Here is a 25,566-nt window from a genome sequence, read left to right as displayed (position 1 = left end):
CTTACTATCCCAGATCAGAAATGATAAATTGTTAGCCACTGGAACAGACACAGCTTGAGGGTGAACTTTATAAATATTTAAATACATGTGTATGTATGTATATATGTATGTATATTTGGCCTTAAATTTTTAAAAAATTAGTTGCTAATATTAAACACATAAGTAGATTTCATATAAAATCTAGAATTCTGGTCTCTCTTGAATAAGTGCAAATCTGGGCGGCACTGCAGCGTGGGGGCCATCAGTGGAGCTGAGCAGTGGCCATTCCTCCAAGTGGGAGCCTGAGCACGCAGCTTCCTACCATGTCCCACACCCCACTCCTGTCGTTTGTCCTCGGAGGCCACATGCCAGCTGCCCTTTATCAGGGTGCCCGTGATGTTATTTTCTCCTGGGAGAGTATTTTCTTACCCCTCACTTCACTCATTTATTTACCTGCCTGATCCCTGGGAAGAATCTGCTTTTGGGCCTCCCTCCCCTAATGGACTGTTTCCTTCTCTTCCTTCCTCCCCCACAGAACTCACTGGAGGCATGGCGCTTCACTTTGACCTGCGGATCTACTCGGTGGGACTTCTCACTGCAGGAGGAGGCGTGGCGCTTCACCTGGGCCCCTGTGGGACGTTCCGGCTCCTCGTCCTGGGTGGGAGACGGAGGAAGGAGATGAAGTGCAGGTAGGCGCAGAGTTACCAGTGCAGCGGTGTGGTCTGGTCTGTGCCGGTGGGAGAGTGCTGTGGGCCCTCTGAGATACTGGCCTTGTATTTTTAGACTTGCGCAGCACTCAAAAGTTTATATACCATTTTCACTAGCAGTATTATCCATTTGATCCTCATACCTTCCTGTGGGGGGCAGCAGAAGGCAACCCTAAATTGGAATATTTGCTAAGAGGAAAATTAAGACGTAAAAGATTGTGGATGACCATACTTGATTTGTCATAGATATGTCTGTCCTCGCCTCATTTCAAAGTATCCTTCACATTTCTGAATTATTAAAAAAAAAAAAAAAGTTGTGTTTGAGATCAGCCAATGGTAGAAGTTACATAATTTAGACTTACTATGCATTTGTGCATGGACAGTATTAAGAACACACAAAATCCTGTCAAAGGTCAGAAAACTGTGAGTGGAATATGATAATAATGTTATATAATAATGATATTAATAAGAGCAGTACAATGTACTCGTACTTTTCTATGTGTGACCTTCCAATGTCCAGGTCCTGTGCTAAGTTCCTTCCATAAAATATTTCATTTAGTTCTTGCAGTAGGCCAACCAGGTAGGTTTTAACATAACCATTTGAAGCCAGGAAGTGAGGACCAGAGAAGTGAAGCCCAAGGTAGCTCAGATTGAGCTCTGAGGCCAAAGTTTGCGTCTGTAAGTACAAGTTATCTTGCTACTAAGCTCTGCAATTGAGAAAGATCTCAAGCTGCATCCACGGGTTCATCTGTGTCTGAAGAAAGACCATGTAAACAGAAGAAGGATGGCTGGGGAAATTTCTAACAGGGGGTCCTAGAGGTGCAAGCTCAGAATATCATCTAGCACCGTTCAAGGCAGGCTTTCCTTGGCAGCTTGATTCCCTTTCTGTCCTCTAGTTGTGAGGCCTGACTCACCCACCAATGTCTGATCCCAGGGTGGTTCTCTGGCTCTCCTGTGGGAGGAGAAGGCATAGGACATGCCAGGAGCAGTCCAGGTCGTGTGATGGCTATAGAGGTTTCACTGTAAATTCAGGAGCTGGCCTCTCCTTGGTTTCGTGCGCACGACAGGGAGACTGTGTCCTGGGACATGAAGTCCTGACTGTAGATGCCACCAGGTGAAGGCCTACGGGGTTGGCCTTCTGTTAGTGTCCCCTCTGAAACCCCAAGATACCACTGAATCAGCAGCATTAATTCACAGAGCCTTCAATGGGCACAGAATCCAGCTTCTTGCTCCTACTGGAATTGTGCTTTGCAGTTTACGGAGCCCTTCTTCTTCCTAATCTGGGAGCTTTCTGCTGTACCGTTCAACCTCCTATGCCACAGTCTGTGAGAAGAAGGGTCCTCCCTCCCCTGCCAGCCGCTGGGTAAGTGAGAATGATCTCTCTGAGGCAAAGGGAAAGAGGAGGAGAGTCGTGTGCTCCGTAGTGATGTTTCTGTCAAGGCACGTACAGCAGTGGCCCCTAAGATTATAACAGACCTGAAAAATTCCTATCGCCTAGTGGTGTCGTAGCTGTCTTAATGTTGTAGAGCGACGCGTTACTTATGGTTCTGTGGTGATGCTGGTGTGAAGAAACCTACTGCACTGCCCGTCGTATAAAAGTACAGCACGTACATCGTACTTGATAATAATCGACTGTTGCTTGTGTATGTATATACTATACTATACTTACTATACTATACTATACTATTGCTACACTTTTTATCATTCTTTTAGAGTGTACTCCTACTTATAAGAAAACGTTTGCTGTAAAACTGGTCGCCGTGTTACACCGGCAGCAGCCTCATACATCTCGTGTTTACCGCGTCTCTCGGTTGCATCATTTTCTCTTGTGCTTGATGTAATGTCGTGTCGTTTTGTACATTAACTCGCATACAGGTTTGCAGCCTAGGATCAATAACTACGCCATCCAGCCAGGTGTGTGGTAGGCTGTAGCATCCAGGTTTGTGTAAGTGCCCTCTGGGATGCTCGCACCATGACGAGATCGCACAACGGCGCATTTCTCAGAGCGTATTCCTGCTGTTAAACGGTGCATGACTGTAGCGAGGGAGACAGAGAGGGCGAGCTAAGAAGGGGCCTTTGCCACCTTCCTGGGCAGTGCCAAGAGACCATACCTGCATCTTTTCATAAGGAACATCATCGTAGACACGGGGCTCAGGCCACTGATCCTGGTAGGATCTTGCATATCTGGAAAATACAAGGTACAATGACGATGCCACTTCGCAGCTTACAGTGCTTTCCTGTCCAGTTTCGCACTGGATTCTGGCAGCAGTTCATAATGCACGTTGGAAGCTTAGTAATAGCAACCGTTCCAGGCAACACTGGGCCATTGCTGTGGTAAGGGCTTTATAGGCAGGGACCCATGTGATTCTCACAACACAGGAAACAGGTCATTCATCACCTCCATGTTATACGTGAGAAATCAGAGGCTCCCAGCTGGTAAGCACCCAGCCCAGGTTGTTGGTGGTGAAAGAGCTGTGACTGGAACCCAGCTCTTCTAGTGCTGAACTCCACAAACCAGCCCTGTATCCGCCCAGATACTCAAGGTCCCGTAGCATGAGAGCAAAACCCAGGGCACTGTGCAAAAGGGCTGCTCCACGTTTGTTCCTTTCACCCACAGCTTCCCCTGACCCTGGTGTGGGCTGCCTCCTTTAGACAGCTCACTGCTGCCGGGTGGAAGAGGAAGGCACACCCTCTGACCTCCCGAGCGGGTAGAGGCCGCCGCAGCCCTTCCTCCCGTCCCTCCCATTGCTCAGACTCAGCCTCTGAGAGGAGCTGAGACCAGAAGGTGCTGGGCAGCGTCTCTTACAGGAAGGAGTTGCGCCCCGCGCTGACGATACTGGTTAAGGTCTCCACGTCCACATAATCATAGTGCAGCGCCTCGGGGGTGACTTTGGAGCCGGTCTCCACCAACAGCAGCCCAAGCCAGCGGCCCATGTCCTCTGAGCAGCTTGCCTGACGGAGAGGAGGCACAAGCCATTTCACTTTGGCACTGTCAGGTCTGGCTACCTGCCTCCTTCAGCCAAACCAGTATTCATGTGGGACCCGTTATGGAGTCGATACTTAGGGATCCACAAGGAACAAGAATACACATCCAGAAACCCACGTGGCTGCCACTCCCCTCTGTTCAGGTCTCTGCTCACTGTCATCACAGCCTTCCTGAACCTCAGGTGTGAAAACAACGTTTGGGTGTTCCCTGAAAATTCTTCAAAAACATGTACTTTTTATGAGAGGAGGCCATTTCTCGCATAACTCAATAATTTTTTCTTGTATTATAATTGCTAATTATTTATAGTATTTTTTGTAGGAAAATCTCTAAGAAATTGTTGGTCAACTAACCATGCTTATGTTAGCTGTCATTTGAAGAGCATTATTAGAAAATCAACTTAGCCTGCAAATGCTAAACTTGAATAAAGGCAGTATACTTTTTGCCAGAAAGCTCTGTGTATAATTTAAGAGAAGTAATAGACCCATCTCAAACTATCAAAAATAAAAGTGAGTTACTGGGGTTAATATTTCTTGAAATTTAAGAACCGAGAGAGGCAGTAGGTACTGGGCAAAGAAAACAAGACCAAGAGGCTGGGTTTTAGTTTTAGGATAAGACCAAGAGGCCACTGACCCTCTGTGGAGCTTTGAACAAAGCACTTGACTGCCCTGGCCTCAGTTTCCTTATCTATAATGTGGGGGGGGTAGTTATTTAGGTTTTCTTCCGGTGTTAACATTGTAAAGTCTAATAGCCAAGGGACTGACATGTAGAAGAGAGAGTCAGCATATTCTGTATGATCTCAGAGAGGATGGCATGCGCCACCATGTAGGGCTGACAATGAATGGTTGAAATGAAGTCACATATTCATTCAGCCATTTCTTCGACAAATGTTAATTGAGGCCTTAGTCTGTGCTGGACATCATACTGGGTTCTGGAGAAACAAAGGTATGCAGAACAGGCTTACCAGCTTTAAAGATTTCATCTCAACATAGAGAAAGTTTTTCTAAAAATTTGAGTTGCTCAGTGGAAGGAGCCAGCTACACTGAAGGGCAGTGGTTTATTTGAGGTGGACGGCCACTGGTGGGAAAGGTAGAGGGGATTTTAGAATCAGGTCTGGGTTAGATTAGACTAGACACCTTCAGGCTTTGGATTTTAAGATAAGGGAGAAAAATAAATAAACTTTGGCTCTAGGGTTGCCAGACTTAGCAAATAAAAAGCAGAATGCTCTGTTACATCTGAATTTCAAATAGACAATAAAACATTTTCTAGCATAGGTATGTCCCACATGTTGCATGGGATATACTTGTTTTAAAAGCATTATTTGTTTTTTATCTGAAATTCAAATTTAAGTGGATGGTCTGTATTTTAACTGGCAATCTTACATCACTCGGCAGCAGTTGGCTTACTTTCCCTTTTTTCTCAGTCCCTGTATTATCAGTAGCAAGGCCCCTAAGACAAAAGCCAACATCCGGGCCAGACCTCGCCTCAGCTCCCACCTCCAAGGATAACCTGGATTCTCTCCTCTCACCTCCAAGATGGTCACCTCCTGCCGGTTGCGCAGGATCCTGAAGGCAAAGGGGTGTCTGGGCCCAAAGCCTGGGACCACCTCACAGCCTCGGAGGGCAATGGCATTCACGTGGGTCTTGAGGTCTGTGCGGTCCTTGTGGAAATACAGAGTGTTGCACTTCAGGCGGCACCAGCGTTCCTTCCAGCTGTGGTTCACCAGCACGTTCAGATAGCCTGGGAGGGGCAGACCAGCAATGTGATTTCCCGGCAGCCCAGCCCTGAGGAAAACCCAGGTGGTGGATGCGAGCTGGGGTGCATGGGTCTATACCCAGGGACAAAGCTCCTGGACAGCCCTTAGACTCTAGCTAGACAAGGCCTGTGGGCCCCGGATCAGCTCTCTCCTGGCCTGTGAGCTCATGCATCCTCTTTTCTCTCTAAGTTTCAGTTTCCTATCAATGAAATGGGGACTGATAATCCCATTTCTACATCGCCACACAGCCTTTGGACCATACCAAGCTTGATGAAAAGGGCCGGAACTACTATATAGAATGAATAAAAGACGTAACTCTCCCTCATGGCTTTCGCCTTTCTTCCCCTTAAAATACCAAACTCTTACTGAAAGTCAGAAGGTAATGGATGATGCTGACACCTGGTGGCAGCATGTAAGAACAATGCCATCCAACCAACATAAAGAACTATAAAATGAGTGAGGTCCAGTCTAATGACTGATGGGTTTAGAATTCCCTCTTAACATTTTAGATTTAAATTTATTTTTTGCCATAATATGACCTGATCCACTGCTTATAAAATATTTCTGTATAGCCATGTGCCTTTATAATATTCTTTCAGGGTGAGAGTATTACTGCATGTCTGAAATATATGATTGTTGAATTCCAGTACATGGAACACGCGTTTAAATGAACAGGATAATATGTTTTCCCTTCCAAACCACTTTTAACTCACATTGAATGCATTTATAATGAAAAGTACTAAAATATTTTTATACAATGAATTTCCTTATAAGACTGGGTGGTAAGCTCCACACCTGACCTGATGTGTGCTGGGAAATAAGATACCCTTCTCTCATCATAGTGGAAGAGATTGAGGCTGAGAGACAAGTAGGGTTGAGGTTGAAGTTAGAATCATAGGAAGCACAGAAATATGGGAGTCAGTTGGCTTTTCCTTCTGCTGAGCCTGGGGGCCTTATGGTAGAGAAGTGATGGAAGGGCATGGATTGTTGGTGGCATGGGGGTTAGCTATCCAGTGGGAGGGTTCTCTCCTCTGCTCTGGGGGCCGGCAGATGGGCCTGGAGGGCCTCCTGGCTTGGCCCTAGGGCCCTCCGTCAACAGGGTCTGAGTTCTCGTCCAGTGCAGGCCTGGTACCCACCGCAGCACGGGACCTCCTCCTCGGTGCAGGGCGTTTGCAGGTCATCCGCCAGCGCCTTCCTCTTGGAGAAGCTGATGATGCGCGTGATCTTGCGGCCCGCGGCCCTGCTCATGGAGCCCTTCAGCTCAGCCAGGCTGCTCTTCTTCCCTTTGCCTGTTGTTGCAGAGATGGGTCGGGGAGGGGAGGGCGCCCTGAGGCCCAGGTGCACCCGGTCCTAGCCCTCCCACTGGTCCTTTCAGCCCGCACACAGGAGCCTGCAGCTCCCGGGGTGGATGGGCCACACCCCTTCCCTCAGGACCTGCTCTGCACTGTGTGCCTGTGGGCCTGTGCCAAGGCCTGTCCCAGCTCTGGAATCCTTTGCCTGAGCCCCCAGCGGTTCCTACCCTGTTCGCAGGTCTCCCGGCGGCCAAGGGTGGAACAGCTGTCGCCCATGCCCAGGCTGTGGGAATCTGAGGTCTGCTTCTCTTGAGACAGTCTCTGGGGGGAACACAGACAGCCCACATCAGAGGGCACGCTCAGAAGTCCCCTTTGTTGGTTCAGTCTCCCCCTGACCCTTGCACGTGAGGACTAACTAACAAATATTTGTCAGCAACTATTAAGTACCAGGTATGGGGGCGGGGGGACGAAGATGACTTAGGATGGTTGTGTCTTCGAGTTACAGTCGATTTAGAGAGCGAGGCAATTAATTATCACACATTGAGATAAATGACTTAGTAGTTTGGACCATATTCAGCATGCGACAGGGAGCTGGGAAGATATTTCAGTGGGAAACTGCCGTTCTGCAACCAGTTTAGGGAGGTGCCTCCAGTGGCACCATGGAGGGCAGACAGGAGGGAGCGAGACTGGAAGCAAAGGACCTACTTAAGAGAGTGTCATCCTGGGTAAGACGAGACTCAGAAACGAGATGAACCAGGATGATAGTGAGGATGGAGAAAAAGAGATGAGTTGGCATTTTCAAAATAGTCACGCCAGGTCAATTAAGTGCCTACTAGGTCCTGTGGGAGGTGGTGCGGAGTTGTTGGATGGGACGGGGACACGCTGCCCAAGGGCGAGGGACTCGCTTCTGTGACTGCAGGAATGTGGGAGAATCCTTTCATCTCCCCAAGGCTCGGTTTTCTCTTCCGAATCACACTCTTTTCAGTGGGCTGCCGTGGGCCCCAGGGAGCCCACGTGGAATTACGAGGGCAGCAAACTGTCATTTCTAGCATCTGCATGGCGTGCTGCCCTCTCCCTTTAGGGAGCTAAGCTGTGGGCGGCGCGCATCTATTTGTGTTAAGATCACACCCTGGGCCCAGCACAGCGCTTGATGCTCACTCACTACTCCTTGAGTAGAGCTCAGGATGCCCCTTGAGGGGCCAGGTTGCAGAGTCATTGAGAATCAGGCTGCCCGACGTAAATCCTAACTCTGTTTCTTATTAACTTTGTGACTTTGTAAATCTCTCTGTGCCTGGCTTCCTCATTTGAAAATATAATTCATCCAAGAGTTGTAGAAATTAAACCAGGTAAAGACCTGTGAAGCACTTCCAACAGTGCTGGCCACACAGCCGTATTCTGTAACTGCCGGCCTTTATTATATCCTGCAGAACCCATGTCTGGGACTCTCAGACCTGCCCTAGGATTTGGGGCTGCGTCCCCATCTCACCCACAGCACCAGGCAAAGCGTAGATACCAGCACATGTCTGCCGACGGCCTGACCAACTGCTAAATGAGTGCTTCGCTCATGTCCCAGTGGGGCTCACTCTTTTTCTGATTGACAAATGTAATTTAATTTTCATGGCTCCATATAAACAGGACCACTCCTGACCTGGCAGTGTTATTCATGCCCAATTCTGGCTTGTACTGCACCATGGACATGGGCATTCATTCAACAGAAATGTATTGAGTGCCTACTGTTGTACCAACTAACTCTGCTGGCCACTCATGGCTTCTGCGACACCACTGCGCGTGCCCACTTCACCACCAGTCTGAGACCCCCAACCCCCCCACCCAGGGCAGAGCCTGTGCTGAGTCCCCGCTGCCTGGCCCAGGGAGACCTCATGGAGACAGTCGTACCTTGTCCAGGTCCAGTTTGCACAGGAGGACTGGGGATCTGGGCACGTCCGTCCCCTCAGCCCCCATGATGGGCTTGCTCACCTCTCGGATGACCTGTGGAGAGCATGCACAGGTGTGAGCAGGTGGGCAAGGATGCTATGGATGCAGAGGGAAGAGTAGTCTGTGCCATCAGGGCCATTGAGCAGAGGGGTTAGGACCACTGGACGGAAGACATGGCTTGACGTGGCCTCCTGCCACGTGTGTGGGGCACAACTGCATTTGAAAAAGGCTTTCTCTTGTAGGCCCTTGAATTGAAAAGATGTGGGGCTGGGAACCAAGAGGCTTGGCTTCTAGACCTGGCTCCATTGCTGATTAGTTGTGTGGCCTTGAGGAAAGCCACTTCCCTTCTCTGGGCCTCAATTTCCCCATCTGTAACATGGGTTATAACTTTAGTGGGTTGTCTGAGGACCAATGAGATGATAGGTATGAAGGGCCACGTAAACTGGGACACCCTGCACAGGGGTGAGCCACTCGCTTCTATGAGTGTATTGGGCCTTAACAACAGCCTGTGGGGCAGCCAAGTTTATCCCGTCCATTTCAGAGATGTGAAAACTGAGACTCCAAGGCATTAACTCACTCATCCAAGGTCACACAGCATAAGCATCCAGATCACGAAATAACAACAGCCACCATTTGTGGTTCACCTGTCAGGTGGCTTTCCATGAAATATCCCATTGTATCCCCACAGCAACCTTGTGGGGCAGGGGTGACTGTGGCCCCTAAGGCACAGATTAGGACGATGAGGCTCCAGGAGGCGGAGCCGTGGTTGCCGGGCCTTAACCTCGGGGCTAAGGGCCTCCCGGGACTGGATGTCAGGACAGGCCTCTTAACGCAGCGTCTAGGGCTCCTTTCTCAGACCCACCTGGCCCCTTGAAGGACAGAGGCTCCCCAGCAAGCAGGTTCTCTCCCTTCCTTCCCTTCCTGAGACAAAGGCAGTAGTGAGAACACTAAACATTCCAGTGGGAGAGCTGGTTATCACAGGAAGGGAGGGAGGATGGAGAGGGAGAGACTTGGTTTCTTTGTTCCAGCAGGAAGACCATAGTTGGAGAGAGAAAGGTATCACAGTGAAATGGAGGCAGGGTGCAGGGCTGGAGGGCCCCCTATAAGGGACTGGAGGTGGGGGCTTCACCGTCATTGCACAGCAATCACTGATGACTACTAAGCACTTACTGCCTGGCAGGCACTATGTCCACTGTCTCTAGAATCCTGACAAGAAGCATTTCATAGGGGAGGAAACAGACACAGAGAGGCGAAGTCATTTGCAAAAGGTCACACAGCCATTTAGGCCTGGGACTTGAACTGAAGTCTATTTCACCAAAGGCCTCCCTCATTTTCATTATGCCACCCTGCCTATGGCTTTTGGAGTAGATTTCCTTATTAGCCTCTAATCCAGGCCCCGATCACTTGGTTACATGACCTTTGGCAAGTCACATATGTTCTCTGTGCCTCAGTTTCCTCATCTGTAAAACGGGAACAATAATAGTCCCATTGCGAAGAGTAAATGAGGTAATATACGTAACCCCTTAGCACAATGCATGGCACAAAGTAAGTGTTCAATATGCAGTAACTAACTGTGCTGTGTAGCTTCAAGATGCAGAAGTTCGACCACAGGTGGATGTTACAAGGAAGGATTTTTCCTTTTTTAAATGAAAAAAAAAAAAGGATTAGTTTATCTAATGATAAAATCAGCTTCCTTGGTAGATATTAAGCTCCCCTTTCTAAGCGGTGTACAAATGCAGGCTGGACAAGCCCACAGTCGGGATGTTAGAAAGGAGATTCAAATCATGAGGAGGTACAGCCTGAGGTCTGTCTGTCTCCTGGAGATGTCCGAGGCCCATTTCCACACATAAGCCTTAGCCATGCACAGGCCTTGATCCCACTCCCTTGAACAAAGCCTATTCTTCCAGGGACAGGAGGCCTTAGTGCTGGGCCCGGGAAAGGGAGGAAGGGCAGGGAGGCGAGCTCAGGCCCCTGTACCTTCAGCCACTCCTCGGCCTGCTCCCGGCTCTGCAGTGCTAGCACCAAGACCTCAGTAGCCCCCTGGGAGAAGCGCAGCTCATGCCTCTTGTGCCGGCTGTCCTTGGGCACGTAGATGACGTTGCAGACATCCAGCATCAGCCTCAGATGTGGCTGCCGGTCCTTGGAGCTTTTATAACACTGGGGAGGGAGAGAAGAGGTCAGGGCTTCCTGGAGTAGAGGGTGAGGAGGGGACACCTTTACACAAAGGCTTGGGGGAGCTCGACTTATCCCACAGAGACCTCCCCCACCCAGCTCAACTGTGGGCACTGCACGAAGACAGGCGCTGTGGCTGTTCACCCCAGAGAAGAGAAGCCTGGGAGGGGGTATCTTTGAGTAATCTTCAGATCTCCAGCGTTACTGAGGGCCCTGCGGGGCACAACTACCTATTAGGAAAAGGTAGATTTTAGCACAACACTAGGAAGACTATTCTAGTCTAGAGAGACATTCTACTGTAAAGAACTCTTAAAGAGAAGAAACAGGCTGGCTTGGGAGGAAGTCAGCTCCCTGCTACTAATGGGCTACTGGCAGGAACATGGGAGTGAGAATTCTGGCAGAGACAGAGGGTTGGGCTTGGGAAGTCAATAGTTTATCAATAATGATTCTCACTTCCCAGTTCTTGTTATGAGGCCAGCATTACCTTGAGACCAGAAACTGACAATGACATTACAAAAAAGGAAATTTATAGGCTAATCTCTCTTATAACAGTTGCAAAGTCCCTAAACAAAATACTAACACATAGAATCCAGACACGTAAAGCATAGTGCATCAGACCAAGTGGTGTTTGTTCTAGGAATGTAAGAGGGGGTTAGCAACCAAAACCAACCATGTCATTCATCATACTACCGTGTTTCCCCAAAAATAAGACCTAGCCGGACAATCAGCTCCAGTGCATCTTTTGGAGCAAAAATTACTGTAAGACCTGGTATTATTTTACTATAAGACCGGGTCTTATATACTACACTACACTACACTACCAGGTCTTACATTAATTTTTGCTCCAAAAGATGCATTAGAGCTGATTGTCCGGCTAGGTCTTGTTTTCGGGGAAACAGGATAACAGAAAAAAAGGAGACAGACCACTTATTTCAATAGAAGCAGAAAAAGTATTTGATAAAATTCTGTACCTATAAGATGTGATCAAAAGTACTGTGAATGTTTAAATAAAAAAATTTATTACAGTAAAAGAAACATTGTCATTAATCCCCTCAAAATATTCCCCCTCACTTCAAACATACTTATCCCATTGTTCTTGCCACTTTCTGAAGCAGTTCTGGAAGTCCTCTTTTGTGAGTATCTTTAGTTACGCTGTCATGGCTGCCTCAATGTCCTGAATCGATTCAAAACATTTACCTTTCATGGTCATTTTGACTTTGGGGAAGAGCCAGAAGTTGTGAGTGTCAGATCCAGTGAATAAGGTGGATGAGGACACACTGTAATGTTTTTATTTGACAGAAATTGCCACACCAGAAGTGATGTGTGACACAGAGTGTTGTCATGATAGAGGATGAAGTAAAGACACTCACAAAAGAGGACTTCCAGAACTGCTCCAGAAAGTGGCAAGAATGATGGGATAAGTGTGTTAGAAGCAAGGGGGAGTATTTTGAGGGGGATTCGTGGCAATGTGTCTTTTACTGTGATAGTTTTTAAAATTTAATCATTCACTGTATTTTTAGATCACGCCTCGCATTTGTAACATAGACTCTTAGCAAACTAGGAATAGAAGGGGACCTCCTTAATGTGATAAGGAGCATCTACAAATAATCCACAGCAAATAACAGCCTTGATGGGGAATCCCTGAAACTTTTCCTTTGAGTTCCGGACCGAGACAAGGAAGGCTGCACTCAGCACTTCTGTCTCCATTGTGCTGGGGGTCCTCGCCGGTACAGTAAGTCGAGAATAACAGAGGGCATGAGGAGTGGGAAGAGTAAGTCATGCCCCTGGACTCATTCTGGCCTGGGATTAGCTTTTCACTGCTCCAGGGTGAGAAAAGGTCATGTTGCAAATGGATATATGTTAGGCAAGCCTTGTCTATAGATTTCTGGGTAAAGTTTAGCTCTTATTTTTTTCTGAAATTATGTCCATCCTCCTACTTTGGAATTAAGGCTACATTTTCTTTTATGAAATAGTAGTGATGAGAGATGGCGAATTGAAGAAAAAAAGCTTTAAGAAAGCAAGTGCTGAGTGGGCTTAGTTTTGGAAAAGACAGATGTATGAAAGTGAGGGTAGAAATACGCGTATGTCTATTAATAGTTGTTAGCTCTTGGTCAGTAGGATTATAGGTGGTGTTTTTAAAAATCAATTTTTAATTTTGTTTTTCTCTAGCTTTATACATAAACACATTTACTTGCATAATGAAAAACAATAAACATTGTTTTAAGGTGATAAATTTATCTTTGGCAAAACAAAAACTTGGTAAAGTCTATATCAGGGCTTCAAGTTTTTTTATTTTGTTTTTTTTAAAAATTATGCTCTAGTGGGAGAGCACCGATCTTCAAAGCAGAGGCTTTGAGCCTCTGTGCACAAAGCAAGCCCAGAGGAACGGACGCAGACACGCCTGCACACACACACAGACTTACACACACGCGCACAAGTCCACGTGAGGCCCAGAGGAACATGGCCGCACCCACTCACCAGGAGCTGGTCCTCCTTGATGACCGTCAGCTGCTTGGCCCACTGCCCGAAGCGCTTTTTCCGCAGCAGGAAGGCACATATCCTGCAGTCCCTCACCAGGTGCATGGAGGCCTCCTCTGAGGGCCACTGGTGCCTGGGCCGCAGCCCCTTCCCTTCCTCCTCCTCCTCCTCGTCGTAGGACTCATAGGAGCTGCTCATTGCGTCAGAGTCATTGTCTGCAGGCACCATGGGAAAGGACCCGCCACTGTGCCGTTACCCCGGGGGCACCTCCTCACCCCTCTGCAGGCATCCCTGCTCCGGGCTCCCGGGACCATGAAGGGGTGAGGCGTGATCGTGGAAAGGACTAAACCCCCACATGGGTGCTGTGTTTTACAGATTTCCCACTAGCTTTGTGACCTTGGTGACTTCACTCCTCTGAGCTTCAGTTTCCTCATCTAGGAAATGGGCATAATGAATAATAGTATCTACCTAATCGGGCTGTTGTAAGGATCAGTGATGCAGAGTGTTTAGCCGAGTGTCTGGCACTCAGTGAGTGTTCAGTAAACATCAGCAACTGTCACTGTCCCAGCGTGTTTACATCCATTGTCTCAGGTCACTCACTCTCACAGCACTCCAGCAAATGCCCATTTTATACATAAGGAAATGAGGCTCAACGAGAATAAACAACTGTCTAAGGTCAGTCACCACGAGTCAGGGCAAGGGCTCTGTCAGGAACTCCTGATTCCTGAACCCCAGGCCCATGGAGAACAAGGGCTTCAGGGCCTCCATGGTGACCCTGCGGGGTGAGGGGCTGGCGGGCACGTGAGTGCCCAGGCCTGCCCTTCGAGGACAGAACCTGACTGAAGTCCCGTTAGGCACTTACAGGAGTTCTTCAGCTCCCCGTTCATCGTGGTCGCAGGGTAGCTGCTGTCTGCGTCCTCGTAGTAGCCGTCCACAACGGAGTGGGCTGGGCTGCAGCCATCTGTGGGTTTGGCAGAAAGAGCCGCGCTCTGGACAGATGCAGGCAGACTCCTGGAGGCAGGGCTGGGGAAGACCCTCCCTACCGTGCCCTCCTCAGGGAAGAGAGGGTGGCACTCCTGCAGCCCCTTGGTCAGGGTGTGGGGGTCTCCCTCTCATCTCTTCTGCTCAGGTGCCCCACATGCCCTCTGTGTTCCTGTCACCAGGAACTGCCCTGATGGGCCCTGTCACACCTCCAGGCCTCGTTCACGCTATTCCTTTGCTTTTATTTTCTCCCAGAGAACTCCTACTCGCCCTCCTAGACCCAGCTCAGAGATCTTTCGTCTGACCTTCCCAGGCAAAAAGTGGTCAGCCCTCCTCAGTGTCCCCAGAGCATTGGTGTGTGTGGATGTGTGTCTTGGTCACAGCTTGGTCCCTGTACTGCGCGGAGTGGTGTCCCAGCACCTGGGCTCAGACCCCCTTCCTGCGCTGCCTCTGCCTCATTTTCTGCTACCTCGGCCTTTCTGTTTAGTCCTAACACATCTCCCTCTGTTTGTCAAAGTGTTTCTCTTAAGCCTCTGCAACTACAAAGGAGGAAATGGACCAGAGGAGGTAATCAGAACACAAATAAAAGTGAATACAACAGCTGCCTATGCGGAATTTTCACAACACATTCCCATTCAGGGGGAGGCATAGTACAGGGGTTGGGGGGTATCTCACATTTTATCCTGCATCAGAATTACGAAGGGTCTTTTTAAAATATAGATCTCTGGGCTGTATCCCCAGAGATTCTGATTCACTGGTGTGGGCTGGGCTGAGGAATGTGCGTTAAAAAAACCCAACTATTTAATAGGACATTTAAACACATATGTAAAAATAGAAAATAAACTGAACTCCAAGGAATCGGATTTTTAAAAAATAAGGTTCTTTTGATGTAGACGGTCTCTGGAGCATATTCTGAAGTTCAGTGGACTAAGGGTATGTGCTTTGGGGTTGATCAGATTTGGGTTCAAATCTATCTCCACCATTTGCTGAGTGACCTTGGAAAGAAGTTTCTCTGAGTTTCAGATTCTTCATCTTAAAGTGACATGAACAGTTCCTACCTCGGATTAGTGATATAATGCATATAAACTCTCAGCACAGTGCATGACACAGAATGTGCTAGAAAAACGCCAAGTATTATTATTATTGTCTCCTTCGATTTCCATAATACAGGGATGTAGGTATCAGCCTCCTTTTATAGATGGGGCAACTGAGGCCAGACACAATTCACTAGTGACAGAGCCTGGATGAGAACCGAGGTTGCCAGCTTAGGGAATAGAGACACATGCCCCCTCCAGGAAGCCTTCCTTCACCCAGTCCAACTTGCTCGCATATCACACTGTTCTCCAGAGCACTGCTCTGGGCTTCCAGCCCCTACCGTCCATCTGTTTCCGGAGGATGGCAGCGCTGCAATTCTCTGCGCCTGGGACATCCAGGTCTATCTCCCCAGCGAGGTTCAGAGCCTGCCTTTCCCAGCAGGCTCTCTGAGGCCTCAGAGGCTGGTGACATGCCCGGTGAGGTGGCCGGGGAGTCAGGGCCAGAGGCGGGCTGGAGGAGGAGGGTGATGGGGAAGGGGGCGGGGGCACTGGGCAAAGTGCTCAAACACTTGGCAGGGCTGGACACTGCATGTGGGAGGAAGGATGCTTCCTGGTGGGCTTGGCGCGCTCGCCCTGGACAGGCCCCTGGCCCTTCCTGCGGCCCTCCCTTCCCTCCTGCCCAGGACCCCAGCTGCGCCCCGGAGGCAGCTTCTCAGTCTCTGGGAGGGAGCTCTCCGGGGAGCAGGACGAGCCTCATCCAGCTGAGGGTCTTGCCCTGGGATTCATGGCCCAGCAGCACTTTATCTCCTCCTTCCTCCCCTGTTCTCAGGTGGATAAAATAGAGTCACCTGCTCCACATACAAAAAGCTGCTTTCAGGGCAAGGGGGTTGTCCAAGGCCACACAGAACTGGGACTAGAACCAAGTCCCTGAACCCCAGCGCCACACCCGCTGGCCCACCCAGCTTGTCATGAAAGAGGCCAGGTGCTCAGGTGGCTCCTCCTCAGGAGGTGGGCGTGGCTGTGTGGGTGCTGAGCTTGGAGCTTCAGGAGAGGAGCCTCCTACCCCTGGCCCTGACTCCCAGGGGCGCCGGAACTTACTGTGGGAGCTGATGTACTCGGGGGACTTGCCTGGCCCCAGGGGAAGGGCCTCCTCATAGTAGTCTTCTGGCGGAGGCCTGTTGGGAAGCGGTGGGGGCAGGTCGGCTGCCTGGAGGGGACGAAGGAGGCGTGTGAGACCACAAAGGCCAGGAGGCTGGGAGGGGAGAGGGACACGGGAGCTCCTACAAGGCAGGACGCAGCATCTGAACGTGAAGCCATAGCTTCTAACAGGCTTGCGGAAGGGCAGAGTGGGAAACCTTGGGAGTTTACTTGGTCTTACATTTCTGATCGAAATGATTTAAGCATCAGGGCTCCTCTGTGATGTCTGACAGTTGTATGTGGGCTGCCACACAGAAGTAGTTATACACTTGATGACCACATGCAGAATCGGCAAAGCTACCATGAGCTCCGCAATCCACTGCAACCACATCCATGTACATGTGAGGAACAGCAGGACAAGGAGCTGGGAGATGTTATTTAACGAGGCTGTATCACCTTGTGGCTGCGAGCTTATACTCTGAAGGCAGGGAGCCCTGGCTCTCCAGCTAAGCTCTGTCACTTGCTAGTGGTGGGACATTGACATGTCACTTACTCTCTCTGAGCCTTAGTTTCCTTACTTGTTAAATGGGGATAACAATTCTACCAACCTCACTCAGTTGCTATGAGCATGTAAAGGACACAATAAGTGGTCAACAGTTAGTCCTGTTGATGGTGATGTTGACGGTGAATTATGCAATTAACAGAAAATGATTGATGTGATTATGGGCCCTGATTCCACGGCCCCAAGCCTGGGAACCCTAGATCCATACTGTCATTTTGTAGGTGAAAAACTCAGGCTCAGAGAGGGGAAGTGATTTTCCTAAGGCCACACAGCAGCAGGGAGGAGAGCAGAGGTCACCCAACTTGTGGTCCAGAGTTTTCCCCATCACTCCACCTGTATTACTGCAATCAGAAGTTTGGGTGGGGACGTCCTTTGGGCCTGAAGGGACAGGTCAGTTCACCACATTATCCCTACTCAGCACAGGACAGTGAGCATGAGTCATTGAAATGTTCTTGTGGTGTTTCCGCCCTTAACCATGCATAGAAGAGAGATCAGGGTCCTGTACAGCCAGGAGTGTCCCCTGCGTCAGGGCGAGAGCTTCCCTTGCCCCTTCCAGAGGGACAGAGAGCCTGAGGGTGTGGGAACCCAGGCCATGACTCACATGTTTCAGAGACGGGCTCTTGGCTGGCTCAGGGCTGGCTCCTTTGCCAGGCTCCCCATCATCCTCTGGCACCCATAGGTACAGCACTCGGTTTGCAGAGCACATGCACAACTGCAATGACTTTCCTGGTTTTCCAACTTTGTTTTCATTTTTACATTGTTACGGAAGATCTCTGTCTTCAAGTGAAAGGGTGCCCAGAGCCCAGTATGGAAAACAACATGGGGGTGCTCTGGAGACAGCCAGGCTCGGGCAAGCGCCACCCCGTTCCGCCTCCCACAGTCTGTGAGGGAGGCCCAGAGAGTCACCCGGTAGCGATTTCCCACCACATCACTCAGACCCCTCCCACAGAGTGGGACGTGGGTACAGCGCACGAGAGTTCCCTGAGCTCTTGATTTACACATATGATTTCACGGGCTGACTTAGGGTGAGGAAAGGCTGGGGCAGGTGAGGAGCTTGCTGCTGGGCACACAGTGAGGCAGAGAAGCCGCGGGAAGTAGAGGGAAGGGCATGAGTAACGATGTGGGGCGGGTGTGAGTGTGTGTCTGTGTGCATCTGTGTAAAGGAGTGTGTGATGTGTGTGCTGTGTGTCTATCTGATGTATGTTAGACTGCATGTGGGTGGGCATGGGCGCACGTGTGCTATGTGGATATGATGCGTATGTTAGTGTGTGTGATGTGAGAGTGTGGGTTTGAGATGTGTGTCGTGTGCTGTGTACGTGAGTGCGTGCTGGCATGTACGTGAGGGCATGCTATATGTTGTATGTGGTGTGTGTCATGTAGTGTATATTTGCTATGGAAGGAAGTACTATGCATGTGAGAATGTGTGGTGTATGTGAGTGTGGTATGTGCTAGGTACCTGAGTGTGTGTGGCATGTGCGTTGTGTGTGTGTTTGTAGTGGGCTGAGGATGGAGGACGCACAGAGCACAGCCAGGGTTGTGATGGGGAAGGGCCGAAGTGGACGTGACTGTGGCTCAGCTGTGCAAAGCGCTGGACGCCGTGCTCTGAGGCTGTGCTTCCCCTGCCCGCAGGCCTGGGGAGTTACGGAAGGCTCTCGCGGAGCCCCAGGCAGAGTGCTGATGGCTGACCTGGGAGCGGCTGTAGGTTCTGCAGGATGGAAGCCACGGCCATCTTCTTCTCCAGGGTGGTGTCGCTGAGGTACTCCTGGTCCAGGAGGCTGAGCAGCCCCGTGAGCTCGGGGAGCAGCTGCTCCAGCACTGAGGAGGAAGCAGGATCTTGGCTCTGCATCTGGGCTCCTGGCCCTGCCCCCACCCACCAGAGGCCAGAGAAGCAGGGAGCAGAGGGCAGGGCCGGGCGCCACGGGAGACCTCAGAGGCCCTCACACAGCTGTCCCAGTGCTGGCTTCCCAGCCTCCCTTGGGAGAGCCCTGCTCACTTAACCGTGACATTCCTCTGGGCCTTCCCATTCTGCCTCAGGTCTCATATAGCCTTGGCCTGAGGACTGAACCTCCCGGGCTCACCCCGGCCACTCGGGGCCCAGGTATCCCGAGCAGAGGCACTTAGGCTGCCCTGTCCCAGGATGCCCTCTGCTTCGCAGGCCCAGGGCTCCTTCCTCACTGCAGCTCCAGGCTCAGCGCAGGGCCCAGGCTGAAGCCCCCGGCCATCCAGGACACAGGCAGGAAGGGAGCCTTCCTGTCCATCAGTTCATATGCTTCAATCTCTGGAACCTTCTGTTTCCGGTGCCTTGGTGGGAGCCAAACTAAACATTAACCCTTCTCACCCCAGGCCCAAAACTATCCTCACCTTTCTTTTTTTCCATGCTATCCCAGTGTTTTTCAAACTTGAGTGTATATAGCAATTAGCTGGAGATCTTGTCAAAATGCAGATTCTGACTCAGGAGGTCGAGGTGGGACCTGAGAGTCTGCATTTCTGACCAGCTCTCAGCGGCTGCTGCTGCTGCTGGTTGAGACCCCAGGAAGTCGCCAAATCCTAGAGCACAGAATCCGTTCAAGACAAGCGTGCCAAGACCATGATGTCATGATGTCTCCCTGTCCCAAACAGTAACAGGGACTTGGTCTGCCTCAGGGCTGAGGACCAGCCTCATTTCAGCAGTGCTAGTATTGTCCTGCTCTGCAACTCCCCAGTCACTTGTGCATAATAATAAAAGCTCACCTGTGCTGAACAGTTATTGTGAGCTGTGCTAAGCCCCTTCCTACTTAGAGTCTTATTTAAATCTCATATCAAGCATTTTATCATCTCTATTATCTGGAGGATGAAACTATGGCTCAGAGCGGTTAAATAACTTCTCCAGGGTCACACAGCCAGCAGAGATTGGATCCGGCTCCCTCACCCTGCACCTTTCACCATAGCACCACATTGCCTTGCAATATTTTATACGGTCCTACCAGCACGTTTTGAAATAGGTCCCATCATCATCCCTATGCTTTAGATGAAGAAACTAAGGCTCAAAGAAGGTAAGGAACTTGCTTGAAGTTACAGAGGCAAGCAGAAGAGCCAGGATGTCAGTTCCAGTCTCTTGACTCTCCCCACACTGGCCCCCCTGAAGAAATGGTGAGACTCTCACTTATAGATACAGGGTCTGGATGACTAAGAGAGGTATAACATTGTGCAGAAGAGAACCGGCCCTGGAGCCAGACCACCTGGGTTCAAGTTCAGGCTCCATCATTCATTAGCTGTGGGACCTTTGGCAAGTTACTTAGCCTGTGACTCAGTTTCCTCCTCTGTAAAGGAGGGTAATAACAGCACCTGCCTGATAGGGTTGTTGGAAAGAAGTATGCCATGCCTAAAAAGTGCCTTGCCCCGCACATAGTAAAGGCTCACCCCAAGCCAGCTATTATCACTGTCATGTACACGCTGGTCTGTGCTGTGTGGGTCTGTGTGAGCGTCTGTCTCCCTCAGCAGGCTGTGGGGTTCTAGAAGTTGTAGACTGTACTGTGAATCTCAGCTTCCTGGGCATCCAGTCTGGGGCCTGCTCAGTGTGGGTGCTCTCTATGGGGTTGATGAGAGAGAGAACAAACAGATGACCATACAGGACTGTTTTGAAAATAGAAATCTTAGGTATAGTGGCACTTGAAGGGAAAATGTGACATTGCAGTCTCTCTGTGGCATTCCATCATCACCTCCAATTTGTTGGACATGAGCTCAGGGCTGATACTGACAGCTACCACCTCATGAGCTCTCTCTGCCTTGGGGCACTGAGGGAGGAGGCTTTCTCTGCAATGTCTCGTCTAATCCCCACAGCACATCTGTGAGTAGGTCCTATTGGGATACCTATGTTCTAGATGACACAGAAGCGATGAGATGGTCGCACAGCTTGAAAGAGGAGCCAGGTTGACTGCTGGTTTGTGTGATTCCTAGAGCTGCTGAGTTACACAACTGAGGGGGCACCGCTCACCTCAGAGCCCAAGTGAATGGTGCCTGGCGGCCCTGCTGCCTCCAGGGCCTGAACCCTTGCAACGCCATGCGATGGAGGCTTCTGGATAGGGTGTGTGTGTGTGTGGGGGGGGGGGTGTCCTTCTTTGAAGTAGGAAATCATTTTAGCTGTCGTGAAGGAAATGTTTTCAAATGGAATCACAAACCTCTCTGGCACCCTCAGCAGAGACACCAAAAGTCAGTTAACTCAATTCCAAAATGCTTAATGCTTACCGGACACTAATTTGGTGCCACTTGGAGGAATGAGGAAATGAATACCGTTCCTGTGGGTGTTCTCCACCCCCTGCCCTCCCACAGGTAATTCCTCACAAGGGAGGCCGTGCTAAATGCTGCCTGGAAGGCACTGCAGACAGGGGACCATGGAGGCTTTCTTGTGGCCTGCAGCCATGGTTCATCCCTGAAACTTCATGACAGTGCTCTGCTGTCATGCAGGAATGTCAAGGCTCTGGGTGCAATGCTGTTTATCCGTCTACCAGTGGTCCCGAAACTTTGGCCTCAGGACTCCTTTACACTTTTAAAATTTATTGAGGACCCCAAAGAGCTTTTGTGTTATGTGAGATACGTCTACTAATACTATGTTAAGAATTAAGACTGAGAAAAATTTAAAACACAAGAATGCACAGGCACACATTACATTAGCCTTCAGAGCTACACGTCATCACATGTCATGCAGCCTCTGGAAAGACTCCACTGTACACCAGTGAGACAGGAAAAGTGCAAAGGCAGGGAAGGCCTTAGTGCTACATAGTTTTTACCTCGTGGACCCTCTGAAAACATTTTGGGGACCTCCAGGCATCCCCTATTCCCAACCACACCTTTCTGAGAATTACTGATCTTCAATGAAAGACCTCAGATTGCTAAACTTTTTGGATTTTTTACAATAGTGTACATTCATTGGTTCTTATGTTTGCGGAGTTGTGAGACCATCACCATAATCAATTTTAAAACCATTTCATTATCCCCAACTCCCTATTTCATCTTCAGCCCTAAGCAGCCACTAATCTATTTATTGTCTATATGGATTTGCCTATTCTGACCATTTCATATAAGTTAAAGAAAAAAAATGCTATGTGGCTTTCTGTGACTGGTTTCTTTTAGGTAGCATCAAGTTTTCGTCTGGGTTATAGTGTGAATCAGTATTTTATTCCTTTTAATTAATAAATAACATTCCTACCAGTTGTCCCCTCAGTCTCTCCCTTTTTCTCTCCCTGCCTCTCCCTTCCTTTTTTGTCCTCGCTTTCTCTATGTTGTGATGTTCCAAAGATTTCTTCTTGCTGCTATCAGCAAGTGCCCCGTGTGGCAGCATTCCTGCTTCTAAAACTCTTCTGTTTCTAATTTAAGGTTTGTTATAATTGTTTCTAAAGTAAGAACAACTAGGTTGTGAGTGAGTTCTCTGCGTTTAAAAACATGAGCTATGCTATATAGTATACAAGCTTTGTAATACTTTTTTCCCCTTTTGTTTTTTCCCTGGTCCTTGATGGGGTTTCTAACACAGGAACTTGACTTCTAAGTGTTTTTGTTTCACTGAGGTGTGATCACAGAAGTCCAAACAGTACAGAGGAGAAGGAGGGAACTGAGGGAATCTGAGTGTAGCAGATGGGCGTGAGGCACTGCCCAATGCTGGTGGTGGTTTCTGCAGCCTGGAAGGCGCTGGCAGGCAGCGGGGGCAGAGGGAGAGGGAGCCATGGGGGAAAGCTCAGCGTGTAGCAGCGAACGAGCAAGGACACTTCCCCAGAACTGAGCAGGTACAGTGCTAGTATTGTCCTGCTCTGCAACTCCCCAGTCACTTGTGCATAATAATAAAAGCTCACCTGTGCTGAACAGTTATTGTGAGCTGTGCTAAGCCCCTTCCTACTTAGAGTCTTATTTAAATCTCATATCAAGCATTTTATCATCTCTATTATCTGGAGGATGAAACTATGGCTCAGAGCGGTTAAATAACTTCTCCAGGGTCACACAGCCAGCAGAGATTGGATCCGGCTCCCTCACCCTGCACCTTTCACCATAGCACCACATTGCCTTGCAATATTTTATACGGTCCTACCAGCACGTTTTGAGATAGGTCCCATCATCATCCCTATGCTTTAGATGAAGAAACTAAGGCTCAGAGAAGGTAAGGAACTTGCTTGAAGTTACAGAGGCAAGCAGAAGAGCCAGGATGTCAGTTCCAGTCTCTTGACTCTCCCCACACTGGCCCCCCTGAAGAAATGGTGAGACTCTCACTTATAGATACAGGGTCTGGATGACTAAGAGAGGTATAACATTGTGCAGAAGAGAACCGGCCCTGGAGCCAGACCACCTGGGTTCAAGTTCAGGCTCCATCATTCATTAGCTGTGGGACCTTTGGCAAGTTACTTAGCCTGTGACTCAGTTTCCTCCTCTGTAAAGGAGGGTAATAACAGCACCTGCCTGATAGGGTTGTTGGAAAGAAGTATGCCATGCCTAAAAAGTGCCTTGCCCCGTACATAGTAAAGGCTCACCCCAAGCCAGCTATTATCACTGTCATGTACACGCTGGTCTGTGCTGTGTGGGTCTGTGTGAGCGTCTGTCTCCCTCAGCAGGCTGTGGGGTTCTAGAAGTTGTAGACTGTACTGTGAATCTCAGCTTCCTGGGCATCCAGTCTGGGGCCTGCTCAGTGTGGGTGCTCTCTATGGGGTTGATGAGAGAGAGAACAAACAGATGACCATACAGGACTGTTTTGAAAATAGAAATCTTAGGTATAGTGGCACTTGAAGGGAAAATGTGACATTGCAGTCTCTCTGTGGCATTCCATCATCACCTCCAATTTGTTGGACATGAGCTCAGGGCTGATACTGACAGCTACCACCTCATGAGCTCTCTGTGCCTTGGGGCACTGAGGGAGGAGGCTTTCTCTGCAATGTCTCGTCTAATCCCCACAGCACATCTGTGAGTAGGTCCTATTGGGATACCTATGTTCTAGATGACACAGAAGCGATGAGATGGTCGCACAGCTTGAAAGAGGAGCCAGGTTGACTGCTGGTTTGTGTGATTCCTAGAGCTGCTGAGTTAGACAACTGAGGGGGCACCGCTCACCTCAGAGCCCAAGTGAATGGTGCCTGGAGGCCCTGCTGCCTCCAGGGCCTGAACCCTTGCAACGCCATGCGATGGAGGCTTCTGGATAGGGTGTGTGTGTGTGTGTGGGGGGGGGGGGGTGTCCTTCTTTGAAGTAGGAAATCATTTTAAATCATTTTAGCCAAATTTTAGCTGTCGTGAAGGAAATGTTTTCAAATGGAATCACAAACCTCTCTGGCACCCTCAGCAGAGACACCAAAAGTCAGTTAACTCAATTCCAAAATGCTTAATGCTTACCGGACACTAATTTGGTGCCACTTGGAGGAATGAGGAAATGAATACCGTTCCTGTGGGTGTTCTCCACCCCCTGCCCTCCCACAGGTAATTCCTCACAAGGGAGGCCGTGCTAAATGCTGCCTGGAAGGCACTGCAGACAGGGGACCATGGAGGCTTTCTTGTGGCCTGCAGCCATGGTTCATCCCTGAAACTTCATGACAGTGCTCTGCTGTCATGCAGGAATGTCAAGGCTCTGGGTGCAATGCTGTTTATCCGTCTACCAGTGGTCCCGAAACTTTGGCCTCAGGACTCCTTTACACTTTTAAAATTTATTGAGGACCCCAAAGAGCTTTTGTGTTATGTGAGATACGTCTACTAATACTATGTTAAGAATTAAGACTGAGAAAAATTTAAAACACAAGAATGCACAGGCACACATTACATTAGCCTTCAGAGCTACACGTCATCACATGTCATGCAGCCTCTGGAAAGACTCCACTGTACACCAGTGAGACAGGAAAAGTGCAAAGGCAGGGAAGGCCTTAGTGCTACATAGTTTTTACCTCGTGGACCCTCTGAAAACATTTTGGGGACCTCCAGGCATCCCCTATTCCCAACCACACCTTTCTGAGAATTACTGATCTTCAATGAAAGACCTCAGATTGCTAAACTTTTTGGATTTTTTACAATAGTGTACATTCATTGGTTCTTATGTTTGCGGAGTTGTGAGACCATCACCATAATCAATTTTAAAACCATTTCATTATCCCCAACTCCCTATTTCATCTTCAGCCCTAAGCAGCCACTAATCTATTTATTGTCTATATGGATTTGCCTATTCTGACCATTTCATATAAGTTAAAGAAAAAAAATGCTATGTGGCTTTCTGTGACTGGTTTCTTTTAGGTAGCATCAAGTTTTCGTCTGGGTTATAGTGTGAATCAGTATTTTATTCCTTTTAATTAATAAATAACATTCCTACCAGTTGTCCCCTCAGTCTCTCCCTTTTTCTCTCCCTGCCTCTCCCTTCCTTTTTTGTCCTCTCTTTCTCTATGTTGTGATGTTCCAAAGATTTCTTCTTGCTGCTATCAGCAAGTGCCCCGTGTGGCAGCATTCCTGCTTCTAAAACTCTTCTGTTTCTAATTTAAGGTTTGTTATAATTGTTTCTAAAGTAAGAACAACTAGGTTGTGAGTGAGTTCTCTGCAGTTTAAAAACATGAGCTATGCTAT

At 49.1% G+C, this 25,566-nt stretch overlaps 1 protein-coding gene across 1 annotated transcript in view; it reads right to left on the bottom strand.

Annotated features, from left to right (window-relative positions):
- AFAP1L1 (actin filament associated protein 1 like 1) overlaps positions 1-25,566 on the bottom strand; it is a 59,810-nt gene that overhangs the window by 11,955 nt on the left and 22,289 nt on the right. The window contains exons 2-14 of the mRNA XM_074314108.1: positions 18,658-18,831; positions 17,618-17,703; positions 16,416-16,524; positions 14,165-14,263; positions 13,303-13,517; positions 10,630-10,809; positions 8,614-8,706; positions 6,945-7,038; positions 6,562-6,714; positions 5,198-5,409; positions 3,493-3,638; positions 2,798-2,870; positions 522-633 (exon numbers count right to left, since the gene is read on the bottom strand). Of these exons, the coding sequence (XP_074170209.1) occupies positions 522-633; positions 2,798-2,870; positions 3,493-3,638; positions 5,198-5,409; positions 6,562-6,714; positions 6,945-7,038; positions 8,614-8,706; positions 10,630-10,809; positions 13,303-13,517; positions 14,165-14,263; positions 16,416-16,524; positions 17,618-17,703; positions 18,658-18,831 (1,746 nt within the window). The remainder of the gene's footprint in view (positions 1-521; positions 634-2,797; positions 2,871-3,492; positions 3,639-5,197; positions 5,410-6,561; positions 6,715-6,944; positions 7,039-8,613; positions 8,707-10,629; positions 10,810-13,302; positions 13,518-14,164; positions 14,264-16,415; positions 16,525-17,617; positions 17,704-18,657; positions 18,832-25,566) is intronic.

Source organism: Rhinolophus sinicus, linkage group LG10 (genome assembly GCF_036562045.2).
Source record: "Rhinolophus sinicus isolate RSC01 linkage group LG10, ASM3656204v1, whole genome shotgun sequence".
NCBI classification, from domain to species: Eukaryota; Metazoa; Chordata; class Mammalia; order Chiroptera; family Rhinolophidae; genus Rhinolophus; species Rhinolophus sinicus.
The sequence above is the reverse complement of the archived record's forward strand: the minus strand, read 5'-3'. Positions and strand labels throughout refer to the sequence as shown.